Genomic DNA, 14,076 nt, shown 5'->3' on the forward strand with positions numbered 1-14,076 from the left:
TGAAATACTGGAGTGCAAATTAAGTATCTGAGTAATCTTAACTGTCTTCTAAAAAAAAATTCTCTATCAGCCTCACATATAACTCAGAGGATTAATGGAAAGCTAAACTTTGATCAGAGTCCAACAGCTGATACCAACCATGAGACTTTCCAGGCCTGAAAGCAAAATAGAAAAAACCAGTGAACAACTAGGCAAAAGATCTGCTTCTCCATCTTTGAGGCAGGCCAATGTTTTGGTCATGGTTTTAGGCTAATACTTGTATTTTTTTTTTCCCCTCAGCTGCTTAATGTATCCTTGTGTCATTTTTGTCCTGTGACACTGGACCTTACCTGTGATAGAGTTTGAGTAAATTACAGGCGTTATTTAGGATTTTTTTTACAGCTTTGGAAAAAGACACATATGCCTTACAAAGGCAGGCCATCAAGGCTTAAGGACCCCTGTCCTTGTCAGAACTCGGTTGCTGCCTCGTTTGCTCAGTGCTGTTTGTTCTTCCTGCCATCTGCCACCCTGAGCAAATACTCAGTCTCTATTTTAACAAAAATAATGTGCCGTTACAAACCATTGCACAATCGATAAGGTATTTTGGCCCCCAAAATTGCTCTTGGGATTCGTTACTGATTCATGGGGAGATTTAAATCATGTGGAGCAACCATGGAGCTTTGTGCATGCTCATGCAAGGCTGCTTATAAAATCACATTACCAGAAAAGAGTAAAAATACCAGTTGAATAATTAATTGGGAATATCTGTAGGCAACACTTGGATGCTGGCTTAGCACTGATTGATTTGGATGCTGGGCAGGGGTATGGGCAGAATTTTGGAAGTGTTAATGAAATGCAAGGTGATGATTGCAAAGGTTGCGCAACTGTAATTTCTCTCTTAGTTGTCACGATAAGGATCTAGAGAGTATACTTCCATTTGTTTAAAATGTAATAAATAAATATGAACATAACATCAAAGGATGCTTTTTCTTGTAATTTTTAAATGCCTTTCCATTTGGTTTGTTTCTGTAGCTGCCTTTGAGTATGTTTCATTGCATTCTGACCTGTTTATATCTTTCACACTTGGTTTATAGGGTCACTGTCAGCAAACTGTTTTTGGTGGGGTTTTCCCTTTCAGATTTTTTTTAGGCTAGAGAAAATACCAGGCTTGCAGGACTGCTAGGCAGAGCTTGGTTTGTTTTCTAAAAGCACCCACAAAATCCCTTTGAAGTACATATTTTTATTACTTACACTCACGAAATCCTGTCTTTCGTGATGCCATAATTCTGATACAAATGCCTAATTATGGTATTTTAAAGGAAAAAAAACCAAACAAAAACCTAAACCTCAACACTTATGTAAATGCTTGGCTCCTTATCTCCGTTGCTCCGCTTCCTGTAATTTAGTAACACAGAAACTGCAGTTTCAGTGCTCGAGGTGGAGAGTAAAACAGGAGCACTCGAATGTGTGTGTGTACATATATATATATTTTTTTTTTACACAAGCTGTGATTACAGCATGACTTCTTCAGTGCTCGAGCTCTCTCTTCGGAGTGTAATTAGGAACACATTGATTCTTATTGCAGCTGGCAGCTGCTCGCTATTGCCTTTTTCAGCTTATGACCCCCATAGTCCTGCTGACCTTTCCTGGGGTTAGTCGTAGGCCCTTTTCATTGTGATGGGCTAGAAGTGGCTCATGTGGAGTTGATTATTTCCTTGCTTGTCTGGCCTTTTTGGTGCCATAACTCCAAGTCACTTCCATTTTCTTCCCGTGCTTTTGGCTGACCACAGTGAAAGGAAATGCTTTTGCTGGCGACAGGATCGGTTTGCACGCTTGACTGACTCGATTGAGACCCTGAAAAGGGGGGAGGGGGAGGGTAATGAACACTGTAGGTGCTGCATTTGCTTTTTAAAGGTTGATGTTAATGATTGAGTGGTCATTAAGCATTCATAAAAATGAGGCTTCGGCAAGCTCTGTTGCCTTTTAGGGATCCGAAACCCACGTGTTGGCATTAAAAATCAGTCTGCTGCATCCTTGATGTATGGCAGCCGTGTCTTTAGGAGCGGTACGTACAAGTTATGTGGCGTGTGGGTGACCGCACCGGTGTCAGTTGCTTGCGACTACTTCAAGTCTTTCCCAGCTACCAAAAGATGCAAGAATAAACCTCAGAGGTTAGTCCGTAAAGCTGACGGGCAGACTGTCGGTTGCTACCGGGCTGCTAACCCGCTCCTCCCAGCACAAAAAGCTAATGAAGTATATATGCCAGCTGTTACACTCATTTTGCCAGACCCCAGGAGGACAGCATGAAGACAGTCGGTGATCAAAGGCTTTGGAGATCACTGAGGAGCCGAGCTGCAGGAATGTCTGATTGCTTTCTCTTGGAATGCCACAGGCTTCAATACCTTTTTTTTTTTTTTAAGGTGTCTTGGTGCGAGATTTAATGATCTAACTCTGCTTGCTTGCACTAAAGGCATAGTGTTTTAGTTAATTCTGGTGGGTTTGTTTGCTCTAAATTCAGGTGCTTTGAAAATCTGTGATTTTTGTTGTACTGATGGAAACAATTTTTGGGAGCAAGTTAAAATGAATTTTTTCTTGGTGATTCTGGAATAAATGACCTGGGGGGAAAAAACCAACTTGATGTGCTGTAAGTGTTGAATCACATGGAGTGTTATAAAGCGAGGCTGGGCTAATTGATTCAGAGTTGCTGCTGTTTAGGAAAAATAAGAGTTTTTTTAAGTATCCAAAGGTGTTTTATTCTAAGTGAAAACTGCTGTCACATCTGCAGCTGGTGGGCAGCGTTGCCCCTGAAGCAGCAGCGCTCTGTCACTTTTTCCTAGGGCTTCTTAGAGAAGGCCGTCAGCTCCTGGAGGTGGAGTGGGCAACCTGAATAACTCCCTCTGTTCCCGAGCACGCTATTGCCTTCCTCCTCCTCCTCCTCCTCCTCCTCCCCTGCTTTGCTGTGGCGTTTATAGGACCCGGTGCATTTGGCTAGCAAAGAAACCCTTTCCTCCTTTAGCTTCAGTGTGCTGAAACGGCTGCTGAAGGTCAGATGAGTTTTGGAGGAGAGGGATGGAGCCGGGATACGGTAGCGGTTAGATTGAGGTGAGGTGGTGGCTAAATAGCTCTGGTGGCTGCTGGCCGTTGGGAAGGGAGGTCCTGGAGTTGTCCTGCCAGCTGGGCTGAGATGGCAGGAAGATGATTCAAGGAGTAAAACCAGAGGAGGGGAAAAAAGTGTCAGAAAAAGGGAGCAAAAAAAAAAAAAGGGTATGAGATAATGCGGCTTTTAGTAGCGACTCTGCCCTTAGCTGCAAGGGTGGAGATGGGAAGTTCATGGTCTGGTGAATAAGCGGGGCAGGTTCTCAGCTGTGGATCCTCTGGGGCTGGGTGCCACAGGAATGCGTGGCATACAGCATTTTGTCATCTTTTAGAGTGTAAAACCTTTTTTTTTTTTTTTTTTTTTTGGTGCAAGCATGGATAGGAGTGAGTTAATTTGGAGGTGACAGGTTAAGTTAGTTACACTGAACGAACCAGGCATGTGGAGCCTTTCACTGAAGACAGCTGGTTTCTGGAGAAACGGTGACTAGTGTGAAGCTTTGGGAAGAGAGGAGAGAGTCACTGCCAGGGCTGCAATGTCTGTCCAGATCAGAGATGAGAAGCCTGCCTGGCTGATCTGGTGCCTGCGTCTTCCCATCTCGGCTTGGTAGGACGTTTCGGTAAGTCCAAGTGCCAAGGGATGCTCCTTGGCCCAGGTCCCTCCTGGTGAGCTCTTCAGGCCTCGACAGCCAGGTGATGGCATGCAAGCTGCCCTGCAGAACCTAGCCAGCGTGTGCCAGGGCTGGTGTGACAGTCCAGCAGCAGGGACAGCCCTGCTCCTGCAGCGGGAAACCTCTCTGGTGCTCCTAAAGGGACTAATTAAAATATATACTTCCCATCGGAGTTGGCTCCGATGATTTATTTTGCTTGCCTGGAGACGGCATCCTGAAGGTCATGGGGCTGAAACTGTGAGCTATGGACAGGCGTGCATGCCTGTCCCCATAGCTATGTGGTGAGGGGTCCCTTTTACAAAGGGTCTGCAACAAATGAGTTACATGCCCAGAATTATGTTATCTTCAGAAGTACTCCATCTTACTGATGATCTCCAAAAGTACCAGGTACACGTTTTGGGATGCCCCTGCATGTGCAGCATGCTCCCGAGGGGCGGGTGTGTGTTGGATCGGTCAGGATGATGACTTCTGACACGAGACCGTTATCTTCCTTGTTTCCCTTGGCCTGTGAGCGCCAAGTTACTTTAGAGCTGACAAAGTCAAGTGCTAGGTGAAAATAATTGGACTTTAGATCAAGATGTCTCAGTGGAAGTAGGAGAAATACAGGCCTTTGCCATGCTCTGACTTTCTGGTATGTGGTGCTGATGGTCTGGAGAAACCACCAGTGAAAGTAGAAAGGACTTTTCCCTTGATCCACGAAAACAACGTCAGTTTCTATTCAACCTTGAATATTATTTACATAAATAACTGCTGTTACTACTGTTTGTTTTAAAAGGATCTGAAATAACCCCTTGTCTCAGTGATACCTCTTACTTAAAAATAACTTTGATTCACCAGTGATGGAGATATTATTCCTTGCTTGAGAGAATGTTGAACAGTGGGTAGAGATGTTCCTGGGTGAGCTCATCTCACAGTTGGAGACACTTAAATGGAGCCACATCTAACCAAAGTTCTTCTCTTTCTGTTCCCAGTGGGTCTCCAGTGACTGGTACTTCCTGTCAAAACAGGAGTTCAGGGTTATTGAAATGATGGCAAAGGGGAAGAGTCTTGTTTTTCCTTCCCTAAGGCCTTTTATTGCTTGGATATGGTTTAATATAATACTGTAAGAGGCACGGTTTCTCTGCTGGGTTTCTAAAGACCCCAAAACTATGAGCCTTGCCCTCTTCTCTACTACAGTAGAAGCAGGGGACTTCTGTAGTGACACCATCTGTCAAAGGAAAAGGCAAATATTTGTGGGTTGTGTATTGCACGTTGGATCTCATCTTCCCCCTGTGTTCCCACACCTACCAGTGCGTGAGGGGTTTCTGTGGTCTCTTCCAAAGTGCGTGTTAGAGAAACTGCTTGGATGCCTGAGTGTTGTTGCTGAACAATGCTGCTCTGGTTAAAGCGAATATTTTTTTTTTTTTTTTTTTTCCCCTCCCTCATTCAAAGAACTTCGGTCTTTGTGGCTTGCTTTGTGTACTCACTGCTTTACAGTTGATCTTACCACTCCGCAAGCCTGCGAAAGCCAAACTGGTAGGTCAAAAGAGGAGTAGCTGTTGACACTGGCAGCTAGGAACATGTAAAGGGAAAGATAAACAGAGGGAAATCAGAGACTGGATAAAGTAGATCTCCAAAGATAAAGTTTAGTTAAAGATAATGAGTTGGCCTTGTTTAAAAAGACAGCTGCAGAATAACCCAGTAGCTCCATGTGCTGGGGTTAAAGTTGACCCAGAATATACGTTTCATTGCTTTTCATAAATAAATAGTTGAGGGAAGATTTGGCAAAAAGCAACATTGCCCCCCACCCCTCTTCAGCAAAGTGTTTGATGTTAACAAGTTCTCTGGGTGTTTACTTTGTCCTGCTCTTGCTGGTGGAGCGGCTCTCCTGCCCTTGAACCGAGTGAGAATTCAAATAAACCAAAACGCGTTCTGCGCAGCTGATCTCTTCTGCCATCTGCGCCTTACCAAAACAGCCCCGGCTCTTGTTGGGGAGCCAGCCTGGGCGTTGGGTCTTCCGAACAGCTGAAATAAATTTGCCGCATCAGATAAAGCTGCCCAGAAATGGGAGCAGGACTTGACAGCGTTTCTTTCAGCCTTCCCAAGCTGTCATTATAAGCCTGGAGTGCAATTTGCAGGGAGAAGGAGCAGTAAGCAAATGGCTCTGTAAAATCTACAGTGATTCTTTTATTATTATTGGAGTCTTCTCCTGTTGCTTGTTTTGCATATATATTTTACAGTGATGTTGCGATGATAAAATACTGTTATTTTTAAATAAACCATGCAAATAATTTTGCTGTTGATACCTGGATCCGGCCTCTTGGAAAGCAGACAGCCCTGCGAGCGCTCAATAAACCGGGACTTATTTCTGTCAATTATGCATTGTTGCACTTGTTCTGTGTGCTGCCAGTAGAACTCCTAGTTATTGTATGTGTGTTAGATACGTGTTTATATACATGTCTGATATATGAGATGTTTGAAATATATGTTGAGTGTTATCAGCAGTGAAATTGTATGGCTGGGCTGATAAATGAAGTAACTGTGCTAAATGAACTCAAATCTTATTCATCATAATATTACACAAGTAAAATAGAAAACTTAAGTGAACGACAGCTGCAGATTTATTTTTTTTTTCTTGGAGAAGAGAGCATTTGATGGAGACTGAGTGTTGGAAACCTCATAGAAGTTAAGCTGCTGGTTTCTTGATTTAGCTTGTATTTTGCTGGTGATGAAAGTGAGATCTTATATAGCCGAATGGTCAGGTGTGATACAATGAAGGAAAGGACTGGCTTCGTGTAGAATCAGCCTTGTAGATAAAAGTGCATATAGTGGATGCCTCAGAAGTATACATGAGAAAGCAGTATTGCTTTGGGAATATAAATGAGAAAAAGACTTAATACTGGTGGGTTTTTTTCAGTAGACATTTGCCATCGTTTGTCTGTGAAGCACGCTAGAAGGAGCAAGCAGATGACACGTCTCAGTAAGCAGTTTTAGAGCAATTACGAGTGGTAGCTGCATCACAGTGTGTAGATCCATAATAATTTGTAAAACAAGCGTGGCCTGGTGATAGATGGTCAAATGATTATTGTTTGCAAACAATATTATCTCCAATAGATAAGCTGTTTACTTTGGACTTCAATTCCGGTGGTTGGAAAGTAGTCTGATTTATCAAGGCAGTATGGTTCAGTGCGGATGCCTCATACTCCAGCTGTGGAAAAAAAATCTTATATTAAGGATAGTACTTGGAAACATAGTTAAGTTCAACTTCTAACTCATTTTTACAGATGGTTTCTATATTGCAAAGAATATTGGCTGTTTCCTGGTTGTGCTTTTTTTGAAACCCCACTTTGTTGTAAGAGAGTTAAAAGACTAACTCCTGAAACTTACAGTAGACATCTGTTTGTTTGTTTTGTAGCTGTTTCCGTGCCTCATTTTAGTCTGGAGCTTCGTGCTTTCAACTTCTGTAATCTGGCGCTATGCATCCAGCTCCTGGACTCTTACAGGCACTGCTCTTCATCACTGCCGTGGGTCTCATCTCTGCCACGAGTTCAGGTAAGGCCTTCTCAGCTGAGATGACTTGCTTGGAGGTTTTGGAAGTTGAGCCCATTCTTCTGAATGAGCAGCAATTTGAAATGCATTTCAAAGTGCCCAACCCTAATGCATGTTATCGATAATGTGCTTTTAAGGAAGCATGGAGCACTTAAACACAATCTTGAGCTGAATATGCGACTCTGCTTTTGAAAAGTTGGCTCAAAACAAGTGCTAGAATGTGGAAGACTCTCATTTACGTAGGTTTGTTCTTTGGGATCTCCGTGGACTTAGCTGGATCCCGATTTTGCTGCGTACAGTGCATCTTGTGTTCCCATGGGGTTGGGAGGGGTTTGAAATTTGCAGGGGGAAAGGGGAATCAGATCTTTGAAACACAAATGCTGATGTGTGGCTGCAGTTGGAACAGCTCTTGTGTTAAAAAAAGAAGAGGGATGGTTTTAATTGACACATCTGCTCTGTGTAGTCAGCTTGTCTTAACGTAACCACACAAAAAAGAAGCTTTTACTACTTTTAGCACTTCATAGCTAATAGTTATAAGCAAATGGGATAAATTTTATTTTTCAAGCAGTCATAGGAGATAAATTCCAGCTGCAGGGTCACTGCTACCAATTTTGACTTTTGCACTGAGCCCACAGTGTTGGTGTCAAGAGCAAGGACAGGGGCAAAGATGAAAGTAACAGTGCAATTCCATAGCAATTGGTGGCTAGCAAGCGAAAAAGGTCACTGCTTTTCTCTTATCCTTGGAAATGCAAACTGAACTAATAGGAAAAACAGTTTTCTAATTAAAAGCTAAAAATGGACATCTGGAGTCCTGTGAAATGCTTGGATACCATTTTTATGGATTTCATCTTTTTTGTTAAGTGAAGCCACACTTTAATTTCCAGTTTTACTTTATGTTTATGCAGATAGTTTATGTTTCTGTTAAAAATGCACAGTTTCTCATCTGAAACTCATAAACAGAGCTTGGATGGACTGACTTTAGAAGAAAAACATGAGCTGAGGGCCCCACCTACAAGAAAACAGTCTCTTACTTGCATGTCATTTAATATCATCTTGACCTGTACTATCTGGAATTACAAACCAGGAATTGTTTTCACATGCCGCTGTGTCTATCTTTTAATTATTTTTCCCCCGTATTTCTAACCAAATAGGAGTTATTGTTGTTGATGACCTTTCGCTTGACCACTTCATACAAAGTCTTTAGCAGAGAATTCCATAGAAAACAAATGGAAATAATTGCCAGTGTTTCATTGGCCAGAATAGGAAAAAATCTCCTCAAACAAGCAGGAATTTTCTTCTGGCAAATAAATGGATTCTTATAACCAAGTTTTGTGGAACTGAACCTTTTATTTATTAGCAGCTTTTCCTGTTTCTGTTCATCTTTACTCAGTAAAGATAATGGATACCCAATTCATCATTCTCGTCCTGATGAAGTCCATGTATTTGGAATTAACAAGAGCCTTTGCTGTTCATCCAGCTTTTTTTTTTTTCACCCTGCTATTTTTAATTAGTTCTGCAGACTCTGAGACTGTTCCGCATAAATACCTGGCAGGCTGCTACCATTTCTAAAATTTTACAAGTCACATCCAGGCCAGCTTCATATGGGATGGATCAGATACAGCTGCTTGTTACTGTACTCCATCTCTTCAGGTGATGGGTGCTGTTTCACTCCGAATAAATCTAGTGGGTTTGTGTTTTTTGCTAGCCCCAGCAAGCGTGATGCCTTTGCTTTGTGTACGCTTGGGGACCTATCTCACCCTTCTTGTACGCTGAACCTACCTTCATTTAATTACTGTTACTCTCTTCGTGGGGTTTGAATCTTGACATTTTCCCCGGTGTTTGGGAGCAAGTGGGAATCTGTTGTGTGTTGTTCTTGCAGAGGAAAAGGCAACACCTGCTTGAGTATCACTAGCAACTTGGGAGTTTAGAGACTGACTCTTTGTCTGTGTTAGATCTGAATAGTCTTTCAGCAGTATTTAACCTTCTTCCATCAGAAGTTTGCCAGGTCTGTGAACAGTGGCAGGAACCTTGGGAGAGAGCGTTGCTATAATGCAGATCATAGTCTTTCACACCAGTCAATGCATCATGAATCTTACCACTTGTTTATGGAAAATGCTGTTCACTAGCTGAAAAAAAAAAAAAAATATATTTTTTTTCCTTTCAGGTTTAACTCCCCGTTTTATTTCTGAGCCCTTGTCTGCTGTCCAGAAGTCTGGTGGGCCTGTACAACTCCACTGTTCTGCTGAGCCCTCCATGGCTCGCCTTTCTTGGCTGTTTAATGGGGAGCCTCTGGAAAGCAAGGTTGGAGAAGTGGAAATCCAGTCAGGATCTTTGACAATCGTCTCCCTCAGCCTGTCAACGTCCGGTCGCTATCAGTGTGTTGCTAACAGCAGCGTGGGTGCTGTTGTGAGCAGGCCTGCGATGGTATCTATAGGCCGTAAGTTCATTTTTCTTTATATTCCTCGCTCCTTGCAAATTATATAGACCTCTACTGGTTTGTGTGGTTTGTTTTTCTTTGACTCTCAGCAAACAACTAGTTTCAAGGTGTTTGGTTGTTTTTTTTTTGCCAGCCAGTACTTAGTATATGGTCAGTTACGCACTTTTCACCAATTTCTGTTCCCTGTGTCATCCAAGACCTGTCAGGTGATGCAGCCCTGGAACAGATTCCCCAGAGTGCTTGTGGATCCTCACCTTGGAGGCTTTTGAAGATTCCACTAGGCAAACCCACATCTGATCAATTTAGTGTTGGCGATAGCCTCATTTTGAGCTGAAGGACCTCAAGAGTCCTTTCCAGCAAATACAAATACTATTCAATGAAATTAATATAATGTCAATAAATTGACCTGAAAGTACAAGGCACCCAAAAGCTTCCCTTCAAAAAGGATCCTGAAAGAGCAACTGAGCTGCCATGCTGTTGTGGAAGTGTGCTTGGGAGTTGAGGTGAAATGAGTGGGAATCGTTGCCTGGGAAATAAGTTGCAGCTGCAAATTTTCCTTTTCACTTGTAGCATTGTATTTTGTCAAAACTAATAGATGCTCTCCAGGTGAGGACAGTCTTCTGTCCTTTTAGGAACAATTACCCTTTTCTCAGTTGCACTGGTTCTTCTAATCAGTCTGTGCCTTGGTGCTTGATCTGTAAATTATTTGATCTTAAAGGACTTTAGAAGAGGAAAGGCAATGGTTTCCACATGGAAAGGACAATGTGGTGCTGAGAATGGGAATATAATATTCCTTCGTGAATGTGATTTGTCTGTTTGGGATCGCCGGGCCGTCTGAATCGGGCCTTTGTCAAGCAGGATTTGAGTGATTTCTCTATAAGGGTACCTTATCTATGAAGCATGTCCAAAATCCTCCTGGGAGGAAAATTTCTTATAAGTGAGAGAAGTAAGTGTTTTGGTAAAGTACTGACCCATAGCAGGACCTTCTCAAGAGAGCTCTAAGGGTGGCTAACATAGAAAAACTTCACAACCTGGAAGATGCTTTGAAAGGGAAGGTAGTAGAAGAGCAGCTTTCACACTTTGCTCCTCCTTTTGAGAATTTAGTAGCAAATGAGACTATGCTGTTAGCTGTTGAGGCTTTCTGCTTGCCTCATCGCACAGGCAGCGAGTGGGAGGTGCTGCTGTACTTGGTGTTGTGTTAACTATAATCACAGAAAGACAATTTCATGTTTCTTACGGACAGGCTTCCCGCTGCTAGTGTAAATTGTCTTCTGTAGTGGCTTCAGAGCCTGTGAGTAGCACTGCAGTCTTTCCAATATCTCTGCTTGCTTTTCCTGGAGCAGTTGAGGGAATGTAGGAACTATTTTTTTTATTTTTTTTCCCCTCGCTGTTCCCATGTAAAAGCTGGCCCGTCCTGTAGTAAGGAAGCATACGTACACAGGAGGGTTTGTGCTGCTACAGGGTGCAGGAAAGACCATGCCTGTTGACATGAATGTCCAAATGCTGCACCAGAGAAAATAATCAGCTTGAAACCAGCAATATTTTAAACACAAATACTGAATTTACTTACTGCCTTTCCTCTTTCCCAAGCTGTGACTGCTCTTAACCTTTTACTGATTCTCTTCTAGGTTTAGCTAATTTTGATATGTCGGTGAAACCTGTTGTCGCAGCAGAGGAAGGAGGCACAGCTTTCATTGGGTGCAAGGTGCCAGATAGTAACCCTAAAGCACAGGTTCGCTTTCAAGTGCAGGGAAAATGGCTGGAACAATCAACAGGTGAGATTTATGCCACTGGTCAGCAATATAAATATCCAACAAAGCTTGCCTGTTTGGTTTTTTTTCCTTAGATCTTAAAGGAAAAGCCCCCAGAAACTTGCACAACTTCCTGCGTTAATCATTGTATCTAAATCTACTTTGTAAATTAATATCCTTTGTGTAGCAGCATGATTTCTTTGTGATCCTACATCTAGAATAAACTGATATATCTGACATGTTATTTAAATACAAAAAATATTAAAGGAAGTCTTTTTTTTGAAACTTAAGCTAAATATAATTTTTTCCTTTCCCACTTGTTCAGACAACTACCTAATTCTTCCATCTGGAAACCTGCAGATTTTGAATGTATCTTTAGAAGACAAAGGATCCTATAAATGTGCAGCATACAACCCAGTTACTCACGATCTCAGAATAGAACTCACCGGACGTAAGCTCATAGTCACACGTGAGTATTCAGTTCAGCTTTCCAGAATTGTATTAATAAATCTCGAACAGAATAAATAACATCCCTAAGATTTTTAGCATGGGCATTTCAGCATAAATACCCACTGGTCTCAAATACTGTGTTAGGTAGAATCTGTTCTGCATTATTTGCACATTCAGTTCTTATTTCTCCTTACTGTGGAGGAGCAGCATGACTGCTTTTCAAATCCCAAGAAGACAAGAGCACTTAGCCCTTGAAAAGGGGATACTGCTAATACTTCAGCTGCCAGACTGATTTTGGAGAAAGACTTCTGGAAGAGAGCATTACAGCATCATACTTAGTCCTAAGTATAAGCAGCTGTGTCTGAGCAACATGGCAAACCTCAGGACTGGAGGACGGGATGGGAGAGTGTGGTTTAAAGGACTGGTTTGTGATAAGCCTTGTCTCATTTCTTCCAGGCTCTTCCTCAGGTAGCTTCCACATACTTCACCCCCTGGTACCACAGAGCCTGGCAGTGCCCCAACACAGCTCTCTGATGCTAGAATGTATTGTCAGTGGGTTGCCTCCGTCCTCTGTCCGCTGGGTTAAAGACGGCCGGGATGTGCTAAGCAAAGGCAGGTGGAAACTGCTGCACTCTCATCTGGTGACAGACAGGCTTGAGGCATCGGACTCTGGAAATTACTCCTGCATGGTGGGAAATGAATTTGGAGTAGTGAAATACGCTAACTATTCACTTACTATACTTGGTAAGAAATAAAGAAATTTTCACAGCCAGGCATTGAACGTTTGCTTTGTATGCTTGCTGGTCTTGGCATCCCGTTACAAATAGCCTGACATTCTTTCTCAACCTAAGCATATTAAAATAAAGGTATGCTCATAACAACCGTATCTCATCATCTCTCCCAAGTTAAAATCCATAACTATTTATCTCTTCACATCCTTTGCAGTCTGAAATAACTAAACAGTAAAGGATAACAAACTCCGAGGGAAGAGCTGATCTATTTATTGTTCTCCAGAGTGCCAAGTGTACATGGGATACAATGTCAGTGATGTGCCAGAGATCAGATGTTTCTCTTTAGAGGCTGTATGTAAGCAAAAGGCTGGCGAGGAGAGGTGATATGTTTGGATGAGGACAAAAACTAAAGCAAAAGGAATATATTTGGCCTCTTTTGCGTGGCTGCAAGTCATTCTGAATCTCCCCTTTCCTTTGTAGCAGGTTTTCCTGTTTGAGTTTTTTTGCATCCATGACTGTTCTGTTTGGTTTTTGAAATGCATACGTTAGAGTAACTCAGAAAACAGGTTGTTGACACACAGTACGCCTTTTGTTATGGGGATGCTACTAAAGAATTATTTTGAAAATACAGATGTTTTAATTACAGTATTAATGCAAATGTGAACGTTCAGAAAAGAAGGGAGAGACCATGAAAATAAGCAAGAGGGGGGAAAACCAGCTCTAGGCTGAGTAGAACTAGAGCTGCGTGGTGCTTGCTTAGCCTTTGTATGCAATAAGTTTGTGTAACATTTCACAGGGTTTTCTTCAGGACTTAGGCCAAGATCAACATACGGTGGTTTATGTGAAATTATTTCCCTTTATAGAACCTGCCTTGATCTCCAAGGGACTGCAAGATGAAACCGTGGCCACTGGAGTGACTGTGCATTTCTGGTGCGATGTTCGTGGAAGCCCTGCTCCGACTGTCACCTGGCTCCACAACGCAGCTCCCGTCCGCGTCTCCCCACGACATCTGCTGACAGGGAACGGTCTGCAGATCTCCAACGTCACCCAAGAGGACTCTGGGTTGTACCAGTGTATAGCTGACAATGGGGTTGGATTTGGGGAGTCTACTGGCAGACTTCATGTCCAGCCAGGTAGGAGCACTTGCAGCCCTCAAGAACTCAAATTAAACAGTTGTGCTTTAAGCTTTATTCCTGTTTGTTCCCCCACCCCCCCTAGATTGTATATTGATGTGTTTCTGACCACTGTTTCTAGCAAGTCTTACAAAGAAGGTGCTTTCAGTTGAATGTTAAGAGCTGTAGGCATTTCTGGGGCAGCGTGGTTACTTCATACTTAAACCCTAGATTACCAGCTGCAATTAAATCAGTTTATGACTGAATCTGACATGACATTCTTAAATAGAATCAGGGGGCTGTTGTGCTGGATGAACTGGTATT

At 42.5% G+C, this 14,076-nt stretch overlaps 1 protein-coding gene across 1 annotated transcript in view; it reads left to right on the forward strand.

Annotated features, from left to right (window-relative positions):
- CDON (cell adhesion associated, oncogene regulated) overlaps window positions 1–14,076 on the forward strand; it is a 54,799-nt gene that overhangs the window by 13,258 nt on the left and 27,465 nt on the right. Inside the window, exons 2-7 of the mRNA XM_055728641.1 lie at window positions 7,138–7,274; window positions 9,436–9,708; window positions 11,337–11,483; window positions 11,785–11,928; window positions 12,366–12,653; window positions 13,504–13,773. Coding sequence (XP_055584616.1) covers window positions 7,199–7,274; window positions 9,436–9,708; window positions 11,337–11,483; window positions 11,785–11,928; window positions 12,366–12,653; window positions 13,504–13,773 — 1,198 coding nt within the window. The 5' untranslated portion in view covers window positions 7,138–7,198. The remainder of the gene's footprint in view (window positions 1–7,137; window positions 7,275–9,435; window positions 9,709–11,336; window positions 11,484–11,784; window positions 11,929–12,365; window positions 12,654–13,503; window positions 13,774–14,076) is intronic.

Source organism: Falco cherrug, chromosome 17 (genome assembly GCF_023634085.1).
Source record: "Falco cherrug isolate bFalChe1 chromosome 17, bFalChe1.pri, whole genome shotgun sequence".
NCBI classification, from domain to species: Eukaryota; Metazoa; Chordata; class Aves; order Falconiformes; family Falconidae; genus Falco; species Falco cherrug.